Source organism: the organism of the source record quoted next, unplaced genomic scaffold (assembly GCF_019419815.1).
Source record: "Pyrus x bretschneideri cultivar Hongxiangsu unplaced genomic scaffold, Pyrus_bretschneideri_v1 Contig125, whole genome shotgun sequence".
Classification (NCBI taxonomy): domain Eukaryota; kingdom Viridiplantae; phylum Streptophyta; class Magnoliopsida; order Rosales; family Rosaceae; genus Pyrus; species Pyrus x bretschneideri.
In genome coordinates, this window is record NW_025999419.1 from 298,884 (window position 1) to 311,785 (window position 12,902).

Below are 12,902 nucleotides of genomic sequence, written 5' to 3' on the forward strand. Positions count from 1 at the left end.
CTAACTAAATTTCTTACAATATGTTTGTGTAATTTTGGCCTTAAAAGAAAACTTTTAACCACATTTTATCAACAAAAAAAAAAAAAAAAGTTAAAAATCTTTTACCACATAAAATACAAATCGTTTATTTGTATAGATTTTATAACAAAAGATATTTCTACTCTAAATACTAAACTAAGGGGAGGGAAGAGCGTTTAGACTTAAAATGCGGTGGGTTAAAGAGGAAGACCTATCCACCAAGGTAATCTACCACTTGCGACCAAATACGGTTCATTTGATAGAACATTTCCTACTTTCTCATCTAGAAAAGTAAGAATTAGAGTAAAAGAGGAGAACAAGAAAAAGAATGGAAAACAGAAAATATTAAACTAAGAAGAGGCGGGAGAACCAAGTTTCTAAGATCTATTAATTACAAGTGCAGAAGAATATAGTTAGATCGTAGTACTATATGAAAAAATACTATATTTTTAGTTGAGTTACTAGCTGAAAAGTCATACTATTTTAATAGTTGAAAGGATAAAAATGTCCGACCCAACAAATATTTACAATCCTAAAAGAAATAAATTAGGTTTCCGGACATGTAATTGAGATTAACTAATTCCAATAATTAATTACGTAGTGTAAATAAATAAATAAGAATGATATAATCTCATTTACATAAATGGTTCGTTGTAAATCGATAACCAAACAAAAACAATAGGCGAATGAATTATACTTACAAGAAATTTTAGCCTTGCAATACCGCTTTGTAGGATTATCCTTGAGTTTGTATTCACCTTCTTCAAGAATAGGACAATGTTCTTGAACTCCACTAATGTTGAGCCTCTAGGAGTATTCAAACTAATACACCAACGACGAATGGTGTAGTGAGTAATTTGATATCGAAGTATACGTGATATAGTCATAATAAATTCTCGAACCTTAATTGCAACGTTTCTTACAAGATTTATATGTTTTGAATGATGTCAAATCACATGTGAATATCTTAGATCACCATGATGCATCTCATATTTAAGCGGTTCCCACAAAATATAACTTGATAAAGAATTACTCTGCTCAAAGATTCTAGAGATGGTTTTGACAAAAATAAAAAAAATTCTAGAGATGATCTTCAAGTGGCAATGCTGGAAATTGCTTTTCACCATTTGAATTTTTGGCCCCATAGGCCAATGTCGCTAGGAATTGTCACGGACCATCGTCATTGGTGCTAGAAAAATTGTCACCGAAATCTTTTTTTTTTTTGGCAGCCGTCGGAATTTTCTTTTCAAATCGCCAGGCATTTGTACTTTCGAAGCACATTGTCCTATTTAATATACATTGGTAGCCCATCCGTTCAGCAATTTACCACAAGATCCCTAATTTGTGTAACATTCTTTTAATCAAGATTTCATTCAATTTGTAGTGAAATATATCTTTGGAAGTCAAGTTTCAATTCATATCCCCTAGATTTTGTCTCTAATTGTAATTGGAAGAAAAGATAACCGTTGGCACATTGTGGTAATTAAACTTTGTACGCCAGACATGCCCTGTTGTATGGTGTCACAGAATGTCACAGGACAAATCGCAAGGTGTGGTATATGTTCTTGTAAAAAAATTGACCATTGTTCTTCAACCCAGCCTAACATTTTCTGTTTGCTACACGTGGTTGGTGACCATAGTGCAAGGCAGTTTTTAGTTCCTGAAAAGACATGATTACCCCTATTACGTGCCATTGTTCTTACATTATGTAGATGTAGGTCTCGTTTGGTTTTGCTTTTTTCATAAAAAAAATTACTTCACTTAAAGTTAAGCAATAAAAAGTGTTTGGTAAAAATAAAATATTATACTTATTTTTAAAGCAATGGTCTTCCGACATCAACTTTTAAATACAACATGCATGTTACTTTTAAAAGCTCTTTATTATAAAATTATAAAAAGCAGAGTTGAGTCTTTAAATGAATATTTTTAATTTATGAAATACCTTCATTAATTTTGAAAATGGCTTTATTTATCCTTCTACGTACATTTTACCCTTGGAAAATAAAGTGACCATCACAACTTATCATTACTAATCTTACATTACCACTACCATTACCATCACCATCGTTGCCACTACCGCCACTGTCATGTTCGTCACCACCACCATTACCACCACTACCACCATCACTACCACCACTAAAACCAAATTGCCACCACTAGCACCACAACTGCCATTACCACCACCATGTTGTCATTACTGTCGCCATAACTATCACCGACATTGCCACCATCACACTCACCACCACTGCCATCCCAACCACCACACCCCACTATTGGCACCACCACCATACCCTTACTATTGTTGCTGCCATCACCATCACCATCACTAGCCCCACCGCCGCCGCTACTGTTATTGCCATTGTCATGGCCACCATTGTCGTCGCTACTACCTACAACTACAACCACCAGCATTACACCATTATCGCCTACCACATCCAACAACGCTGCAACCACCACCCTACCGCTACCACCATGCTACATGTACACTCCAACGACCACACCATACTTTTGGAACCATTACCACACCCCCACTATTGTCGCTGCCATCATCGCCATTTCCACCGCTCGTTGCCACCACCCCCACTACTATGTCTATTTTTGTCATTATATACAATTATATCATTTTACATTGAAAATTTATCAAACGTTTTTACATTGCTTTTCATACTCACAACATTTTTAAAAATACATTTTATCAAACACTCAATTGCTTTATTTTACTGTTGATTATTTCTAAAGCACAATAGAAGCAATTTTTTTAAGAAAAAACACATCAACCCCTAACTAGCCTGTAGATTGGTAAATTTGACTTTCCCACTACCCTCACACATTTGGAAGGACCATCCTTACAACTAACCGCCACAAGCATGGTACCTTCATTTAATTTCTCTCCACATTTTGGGGTCTTTGTGAAAATTATTCTCTAGAAAGAACTTATTTAAAAGCATTTTTATATGACACGTCTAAATTTTTAATAAGAATGTTAGTTGTTCATAAGTGCTAAAAACGTTTCTTAATTAAAAGAAGTACATAGCTGATTTTTTTTTTTTTTTGAAAAACCCTTCGAGTTTTTTTTTAATCGAACAGAACTTTGAACATTTCTGTCAAACATTATCAGAAGTGCTTTTGGTGATTTAAAAGAAATTTTAGTTATTTTAAAAGCACTTTCAATTATACACATCATTTAAAAGAAAAACTGAAAGACATTTAAAAGAAGACTAAAAGACATATTCCTACATTTGTGTCAATCAAAGTCAACATGTGTATACAAAAATAATTCATAAAAAACAAAACAAAACAAATTATTGCACACATGTCAATCTATTATAAGCGAAGTTAGAATCCATTAGATCCTTACATCTAATTGTTAATTTTTTAGACTACTTCGTATCAAATTTTTCGGGCTACTCAGTGGTACTAATACTATGACATCCCACATCGCCCAGGGGAGTGATCCTTATATGTATATTCTCATCCCTACCTAGCATGAGGCCTTTTGGGAGCTCACTGGCTTTGGATTCCGTAGGAACTCCGAAATTAAGCGAGAAGGGGGCTAGAGCAATCCCATGATGGGTGACCCACTGGGAAGTTGCTTGTGAGTTCCCAAAAACAAAACCGTGAGGGAATGGTAAGCCCAAAGCGGACAATATCGTGCTACGGTGGTGGAGCGGGCCCGGGAAGTGATCCGCCCCGGGCCAGGATGTGACAATTGGTATCAGAGCCTAACCCTGGCCGTGGTGTGCCGAGGAGGATGTCGGGCCCCTGAGGGGGGTGGATTGTGACATCCCACATCGCCCAGGGGAGTGATCCTTATATGTATATTCCCATCCCTACCTAGCACGAGGCCTTTTGGGAGCTCACTGGCTTCGGATTCCATAGGAACTCCGAAGTTAAGCGAGAAGGGGGCTAGAGCAATCCCATGATGGGTGACCCACTGGGAAGTTGCTCATGAGTTCCCAAAAACAAAACCGTGAGGGAATGGTAAGCCCAAAGCGGACAATATCGTGTTACGGTGGTGGAGCGGGCCCGGGAAGTGATTCGCCCCGGGCCAGGATATGACAAATACGTACCATAGAAATTAATTGAAAAGTCCAGCTACAATGGTATTTACACTCAGTTTGTATGTGTTTTATGCAAGATCTAACTCTGCAAAGATCCATTACATCCTTGTATGAAGATCGAACTCTAGAGTTTTATGACTGTTACCGACCATGAAAGAAAAATTATTAGAAGGTATAAAAGACATTAATTGAGAAAATTAGAGACAATTATTCTAAACCCTAGACCGTGGAAATTAGTGTTCAATCATAAACAAACCAAGGGGTTTGTTGGTCTTAGGGTTTATAAAAAGGAGCACAAACAAACCAAAGGTTTCTGTTCAAAGACTCTGTTTACGTGTGGGGGGTAGAAAAAGTTTTACAAACATGAGTTGTTGAAGTCTTGAAGAGGGGCATATGCACACGTTAAAGTTCATTTACACTCAAATTCTCTTTTTGGGCTTTCTTTTTCCTTTCTCCTCTAAAGAAAAGGCATCACAGTACTTTCATATATAGTTATACAAAATACCACAAATCCGTGTAAAATTTAATTGAACAAATATTAAATAAATATTACTACTTAATTACCCCTTTTTTTTCAAAAATAAAGAAGGAATCAAGTGATTAGAAAGAAAAAATGTGTCATACTTTATTTACTGTTCATCTTTATATTGCTTTCTTACCCTAGCTAGTAGTGGTACCCTACCCCCACGTCCACAAAAGAAACAAACACCTTCCCTTGTTTCTCTCTCTTAATTTCTCTTTCTATAGAGCCCCCCTCAAGTGTCATTTTCTCACATATACTTCACACAAACCATTCACTTCATACCTTGTCATTTCTCTCTCTCTCTCTCTCTCTCTCTCCCTCTCTCATCTCAATCTGAAAGCTCTCTGCAACTACCCCCACACACAAATTGATCAAACCCCATCTACACAAAATACCCAGAAATCTCTCCAACACCTGAAAATCTCTAACCCTAATCAGATCACCAAGGAAGCTATCTACCTAGCTCACACAATACATATATACAAACACACAGAGTTATTTCTCAGCACAAGGAAGAAGAAAGTGCTCATAAATATACAGGAGGGAATTGTAAAGTAGCTAGATATATCTGTATAGGGTTTAGGAGAAGGAGATTAAGAGAGGGAGGTGGGTTGATGGAGCTGTTCCCTGCACAACCGGACTTATCTCTACAAATTAGCCCTCCAAACAGCAAACCCTCATCCTCCTCCTCATCAACTAGTTGGAGGAGAAGCAGTCATAAACGTCATCAGGAGGGGGTGGATTTGGGGTTTTGGAGGAGAGCCTTGGACTCCCGAAACTCCACCTCTGACGAGCTTTCGAATACCAATCATCGTCCTCAACACTACAATAATATTACAGCCGGTACTAGCTGTAATGGTGTTAATGGCAATCTTTTCCATCCCTTTCAGTTTCAGCAAAGCCACTACTTTCCCCAAGCTCCCCAAGCAGATGTGCAACAAGAATTACAGCAATCGGATGAGCTGCTTGGGTTTTTGAGACCCATTAGAGGAATTCCACTGTACCAAAACCCTCCTCCTCCTCCCCCTAATAATTTCTTCCCATTTTCTTCTTCACAAAAGCCAGTTAATTTCGACAATAATACCGCAACCTCCACCTCTACAATTACTAGTTCAACCCCACTATTTCAGGCAGCTGCTCATCATCATCATCAAGGTCATCATGGCGGTCTTCTAAGATCCCGGATTTTCTCTCGCTTTCCGGCCAAACGGAGCATAAGAGCCCCTCGGATGCGTTGGACTACTACTCTTCACGCCCGCTTTGTTCACGCCGTTGAGCTTTTGGGTGGCCATGAAAGTCAGTACTGAGCACTCACTCTCTCACTCACTTCTAATTCTTTTCATTTTCTTGCTTCTTTTGTTTTTGTGTTAGATTAATAATGTTCTGCTAATTTATTGATGAAGTTGGTTTTTATTTAATTATGATTAGGGGCTACACCAAAGTCAGTTCTTGAGCTTATGGATGTCAAAGATCTCACATTGGCACATGTTAAATCTCATTTACAGGTAACAACCTATCTTTAATTCTTTTTTTTATGCGTCTTCTTCTTCTTCTTCTTCTTCTTCTACTTCTACTTGTATTGGTAATTTTGTGCAATAGCGAGCTTAGGAACACCTTTGACTGCATTTGTGTATATAGCTAGCCAGCCATGCATGTTTGGCTTTTGTTCTAGCTTCCATCTTTAATTAATTTAGTTCTTGAAATTTTGTACTACGTTTAATTAACTTGAAGATTGCAGTTCTCTCTCTCTCTCTCTCTCTCTCTCTCTCTCCCTCTCCGAGTTTAAGATTTTTACAAACTTCATTAGTTAGTTAATATTATACATTAGGAAGGTGCTAGCTATGTGTTAATTATTATATATGTGTGTGTGACAAACTCCAATGGCGTTGTTTCTGTGCAGTGCAGAAGAGACTGTTTTTCTTTCTATTTGCGATAGATTTTATATAGATAGATTAGATCTGATGGCTCTGCTTCTTCTTCTTCTGTAAGCTCATAATGAACAGCTTTTTGCTTGGAAGAATGAACCATCCATCCCAAGTTAGTGAGATAAATAATCAATGCTCTCTCTCTCTCTCTTCTCTCTGGCCTCTCTCTCCTCCGTAGAGGGAGAAAGAGAGATGAAAAAAAAAAGGAAAGAGAGAGAGTATGCTACTGACAACTGAGATGTGAGATGCATGCATCGATTTCAGAAATTGAGTAAGACAAAGCCCAAGGAATTCAAAAATAAGTCGTCGTAGCTTGTATAGTATAGCCAAGCCGATCCTGACAAGCTCAAAACACTCCATCCATCAATCTATCTTTTGTATTTATTTAGAAAATTATTATTAGTATTTTAAAATTTTTATTTTGTACTTCAAATTTTTTATAATTAAAAAAAAAATACACTTATAAATAATATAGAATGTAATTTTTAAAATTGTTAATAATAGTTTCTTTTATTTATATATATAATATATTTATTAAACAAATATATATAAAGAAAAAGAAACAAATAAACAAGTACACAAACATCATCATTTCTCAATGATATCTTCATCAGATCAGATCCATGGGTTCCATTCTAACCACACCTTGTCCTGCATCTCTAACCATAGTTATTTAACCGACATATTCATATGCATTATGCATACATTCATACATGAACAATGGAATCTTGCAACATCATCCATATAATTATTTCTGTATGTATTTGTACTGTTTTTTCATTTGGTCAAATTACGTCCCAAATTATAAGTGTAAGATGTATTACCTATGCTAAACATAAATGATTATTTTTTTATTAATATTTATTCCAAATATTGCAGATGTACAGGACGGTGAAAACCACCGATAAAGCAGCGGCCTCTTCAGGTTAATAGTTAACGTCTCTACTTTTTCTAGAAAATAATATTGTGGTATATTTGTTTTATTTTAAGGGGTTCTTAATATTAATTAATTTTATCATTCTGTGGCACAGGACAAAGTGATGTATATGAAAATGCTTCATCTGGGGACACCACTGAAGACATAATGTATGAACTTCAGAACCCAAGAAGGTCTTGTGAGCAGCTACCATCAGCTCAGCACGGATCAAGATCGATTACTGTTCAAGATAATAAGGAGTACTACGGCCTCTGGAGCAATTCTTCAAGGTAACACACTAATTAAACGCTAATTAAATTGCATATTAGTATTGATTTTTTGCACAGAGACCAACAAAAGGGACTTGCATGTCGCTCTTCTCTATTTTTATTTACTTTACTATTTGGTTGTTGATGATGAATTCATTTCTAGCCTTTGGTTTGAGTCAGTGAAAGAAGAATTAAGGGATAAAACAAAAACATTGCAGCAAATATTTCAATGTATATTTATGTTTGTTGTTGTCTAGGTTGCCTTGTGTAACTGTTTAAACATCAATTAAATATGCGTGCATGGCGCTCATACTTGCATGCAAGAAATCACAAAAAGAATAAGTAATGATGATGATTTCATTTTTGTCAGTCTCAGTGCACCACAGAGACATCCTAGAAAATTGACAGAAACTCCATATCTAAGATCATGATAGGGTAATTATAACCTCTTTCATCAAGTGGGCTGTGGGTACATGGTGAAAAGAAAGTAAAAAGAAACGCACCCACACTCGAGTGATCTTGACCCAAAGAAACCTCTAGCTAATGTTCCAAATTTCTCCAAGATTTGGGACTCTCATTTGACTATCAAAAATCGATGGAGATATCTCTTTCCTTTGGATTTTGTGGGGCTTGAATATAGAGCTATGTATACGTATGTATATATATAGAGAGAGAGACGTACATATACATGCATATATGATCAAAAGGGGCCTAAACTTTAGAAAACTTAGGGCCAAAGTTAAACCCTAGCAGAAATCTTTGTGCCAAAGCTGTAAGCCCTTTGAAAGTTTCTTGTAGTCCGTGAATTGTTAGCTACATTCATTCATTTGAATAGTGAATGGATGTCACGTGGGAGTTCAACTTTATTTCAATCAGCACAATGTAAAGATTAAAGTGCGAGCGGAGAGAGAGAAAGATGTATATAAATAAGACACAAGTAAAAGATTGCTTTCTTTTTTCTCAGTTTGCTTTTTCATCTGCATGCATGGCTTCCACTGAAAGATAATATTCTCTCAATCTGTTGGTTTGCAGCAGAGAAGCTTGGTTGCATGCAAACCCAAAGGATTCTGCACCTGCAAATATTATACCATCTCTCGATGATCAGGAGGTACCAATTCAATACTTTTTGAATTTATGTACATTATTTCCAAACTATGCACATTAAGATTTACCTTGCAATATTTTACGCTTTTCATGTATATATCATTTATATATATGTATATAAATGTCATGTCATGGAATCAATGAACAAAATTAAAGGTAATTGTGTTTCCATCTTGTTTCCACCAAGTCGTGCACATTACACATTTAGAGGATAAAAGGGATAATATATACGCTTTTCAAAAGCTGGTTCCCTTAAAAATTGAAGGGTTAATTCTGTCATATTTCACATGTCGTTTGTGATATGCAAAACCTTGTTCATTATTCTCAGTATATATATTTTCCATGTAAATCTTCCACTAGTGAAAAAAGGGAAATATATAAATAAGTAAAAGGTGAAGCCTTTTTCTCCCATTTATTTAATATAAATTTACAGAAAACCCTCTCATTCATCGCAATATTTATAAACTCCTAGCCCTAGACCGAAAACCTAACCCATTTGACGCACAAGCCCCATAGGTTGACCATGCATGAAATTGGAGACTAGCTATTGTCACGAGATGAATTATATATATAGCAAAATACATGGTCAAAAGCTATCACATGAAGTTTCCAACAAATATATATATGATAATTGATGAAAATGTAAAGAGCTATATAGCTATAGAGAGAATAATGTTTTGGGAGTTGCTCAGTTTGTGCAGGCTTTCTACTTTGTACTGTACTCTTTCAAAGTTTCTCTTTCCTTTGATAAATTAGTGTTCAATTATTCCAAGTGGGAGCAGTCAAATGTCCTTTGATTCCCGCCTTCCCAGTTCACACATATCTTTTGTTTGGCTTTTTATTCTTTTTTTGTATATTTATTTATAATTTTGCATAAATATTTTGTTGCAGAGGGAGGACACGAACATGATAGATCCAAAAGGATTAAGTTATGAGAAAATATCAGATATAAGCAGCTCCTCAACAACCATTTCAGCTGGAGGGACAAGCCTAACCCCCAGGAAACCCAATTTGGAGTTCACTTTGGGCAGGTCACATTGAAATTGAATAGGGATATAATTAAATTAAATTAAACCTAATTCAATTTCTATGTTTTTAAATTCAATTTCTATGTTGTTAAATTCAATATATATAAATATTAAGCCTCTGGTGTGTGGATGAATGGGGGCTGCCGTGGGAGAGATAAGAATCGGGTACCGCTCTCAGAAATCAGAGGAAAAGAAACAAAAGAAAAGGAAAAGTAAAAGGAGAGTTAAAGAAAGACAAGGAGACAAGAAAGACAGAAAAGAAAGCAACAAAAGGAGAAAGGGTGGAAAAAAAGCATGTCCTTCCTATCAATCTCTGAGATCCTAATCAATTATATTATTCGTACGTAAATATAATCAATGGAAAACTAATTGGTTTTTGTATGATTATGCACTGATCAGAGAGAAAGAGAGCGCTTTAACCAAAAGTATCAGGTGATCCTTGGTAATTGCAATGGAGCATTTTACATTTAAAAGAGCAACCCCAAGCCAATAAGTCTTTCCGTGTTGCAAGGGTCAGGAAAATAATGTTTAGCGTACGCAACCATACTCTTGCTTTGCTAAGAGGTTATTTTCACGACTCGAACTCGTGACCTTTTGGGCACAAATGAGCATTTTATAATAATGTATGAAATATATTTTTGTTTTTTAAATTTTACCAAAGCGTTGGGTTCGAATTGAGCAGCACTATCATTTACCAAAAAAGAACGAAAGAAATAAAGCAGTACTATCACATGCTTTACACTTTACGGACAAAGGGAAACAAATAATGAGAATACAAAGTTATACAAAAAATTTCTTTTCGGTCAAAAACTTCATACTAAAATTTGTGAAGCAAAGATAAACATCTACTACATGTTGTAGAATTGTGTTCTTTATTAGCTTCAACTGGACCTAAAGGCAAGTCTCAATCAATGGACTTGCAACTTTCTTTACTCATTAACCTCATCATGTGTTCCTGTGAGTATGAGATGATGCCAAATTCTTCAACCTTCTTTGGTTGCTCTAGGCCAAGATTTATTCTCATGAGGGTTCCTGTTATTTCAGATTATCTGCTCCTTGTTTCGTATTTCAACTGAGGAAGATCTGCAACGGGTGCTAAAAGTGTAGTCTTGTTATTGTGGTAGCATTGGTTGATAAGGTCTCACCAATTCGGGATGTCCCCTATAATATTAATTAGAACTATAATTGTCCACGACGAGTTTTCATATTCTGGAAATGTAGCATTATAGTCAATACAAGCAAAAACATCTTTTTCAATCTAAGCAATTAAGCTATCACTCAATCACTGATCTCACATTTTGTTGCAGAGTTAGACTGACATGGCAGTTAGGGCATTCCTCTTCAACCCACTTTGTCTCAGATTCAAATCCCTTTCCAAGTGTAAATTAAGTAGTAGTATCGCTTGTGTGTGTGTGTGTGTGTGTGTGTATATAATCATGCGGAAAAATGAATTTTTCACTTTGCAGTTGAAATCGGGCAACCGGTAAAAGCAAAGTCAATGTAATAAGTAAATACACATGATTAAATGATAAATGCACCCTTTTCTCCACCATCGTCTTCGCAACACTAATAATTTCATGCAATTGAAAAAAAATCACTGATCGAATATATGTCCCAAGTTGATCTACAAGTGCTTGATTTATGCGAGAAATTTGAGGAAAAATTTGAGAAAGACAAAGTTTTTGTTTGTCAAAAGCTACTAACAAAAACATGCCAAACAAATAAGCAATTCAGTATTTAACTCATTAAGCGATCATCTAATTTCCCAACTTGCTCATTGATGACATAAACAAAGCCCTCCACACTATAATGATGATGGTACGTCTTTGTTGTAGCATTACGTCGTGACCTCCCTCCATTTATGTATGTCTCATCCATTTAAGAACCTCAATATATATGATGTTTGAAATAAAAAGAAGATGCTTGATCAACCAAAATATCAAACCTTCTATTCCTCATATAGCATAGTTGTTGCTTATGCTTTGACTAAATTCATTGCCTCACACTCTCTTGATATTTCTTTTGTAATCTTTGTGCCAATTGCGACTCCTAAGACCGATCTCTCAAAAAATATGTAAAACACAAAATCAAAAAGTTTGTATTTGTAACAATAACGTGCTTCACTTACAGTATCGTTGTGGTGATCATCTGTAACCATTTCAATACATTCACAATAGATAAGAACGTGGAAATCAAACTAAGCATTCTGCCATAATGTGAGTTTTAACGTGTATCACTAGCACATTTGAGACTAGTTTCATGATTTAAGCCTCATTCAATTGGTAGTAAATCATTTTCCAAATGTATCATGACTTACGCTTACGTGATACTCCAACAATATTAACTACATTATTAGTCAAAGAGGAAAAAGTGAAATTTCTGCATATTATCTTTGATATGACAACAAGATCTAGTCAAAGTTGATGTGCAAAACAATGAACAAAAAAAGACACAAGGTTGATCTCAAGCTAAATAATTAACCTGTCAGTGATCCATTGATCTCTTATATTGTGTTAAGGCACGAGCTCTTAATAATATTCATGGCGAAAAATGTTTTCTTCATTAAATCAGTTGCAACTAGTAAATATTAAAGTCAATACAATAAGCAAATACACACGATAAATTGATAGATGAACCTTTTCTTTCTCCACCATTATCTTTGCAAGACTAATAATCCCATGCAATATTTGAGAATTTTTTTTTTTTTTTGAAAAATAACTTGAGCAAGACAAAGTAGCTTCTATTTGTCAAACACTACAAACGAATCATCTAGACTCAAACATGACAAACAAATAATCAACTTAGTATTTAACTCATCGCAGCGATTATCTAATTCCGTAAGTTGCTCATCAATGACATAAACAAAGTGCTCCACTCGAAAATGATGATCGTTGGTCTTTGTTGGAGCATTACGCTGTGATCTCCCTTCAATTTGATATATCTCATCCATTTTAGGAACATCGATATGTCCTTTTAGGATTTGGGTTAGTATATGTCAAGTCTATGCAACTTATATAATCTGCAGTACACGTTTCATTTTCTTATTGGGTGAAAAATA

The 12,902-nt window shown here is 35.5% G+C and overlaps 1 protein-coding gene across 1 annotated transcript; it reads left to right on the forward strand.

Moving 5' to 3' along the window:
• The first annotated feature begins 5,051 nt into the window (after positions 1–5,051).
• On the forward strand, positions 5,052–9,961 carry LOC103962496 (probable transcription factor KAN2). Its single transcript, XM_009375198.3, has 6 exons — positions 5,052–5,898; positions 6,031–6,107; positions 7,407–7,452; positions 7,559–7,733; positions 8,745–8,820; positions 9,708–9,961. The coding sequence occupies exons 1-6, from the start codon at positions 5,217–5,219 to the stop codon at positions 9,855–9,857; spliced, it is 1,206 nt and encodes a 401-aa protein (XP_009373473.2). The 5' UTR covers positions 5,052–5,216; the 3' UTR covers positions 9,858–9,961.
• Positions 9,962–12,902: the final 2,941 nt, after the last annotated feature.

Excerpts from the sequence above, each read along its gene's own strand:
- LOC103962496 (XM_009375198.3), top strand. The coding sequence starts at position 5,217 with ATGGAGCTGTTCCCTGCACAACCGGACTTATCTCTACAAATTAGCCCT. Across the intron at positions 5,899-6,030 it reads GCTTTTGGGTGGCCATGAAA|GGGCTACACCAAAGTCAGTT; the intron begins GTCAGTACTGAG and ends AATTATGATTAG. Across the intron at positions 8,821-9,707 it reads CATCTCTCGATGATCAGGAG|AGGGAGGACACGAACATGAT; the intron begins GTACCAATTCAA and ends ATTTTGTTGCAG.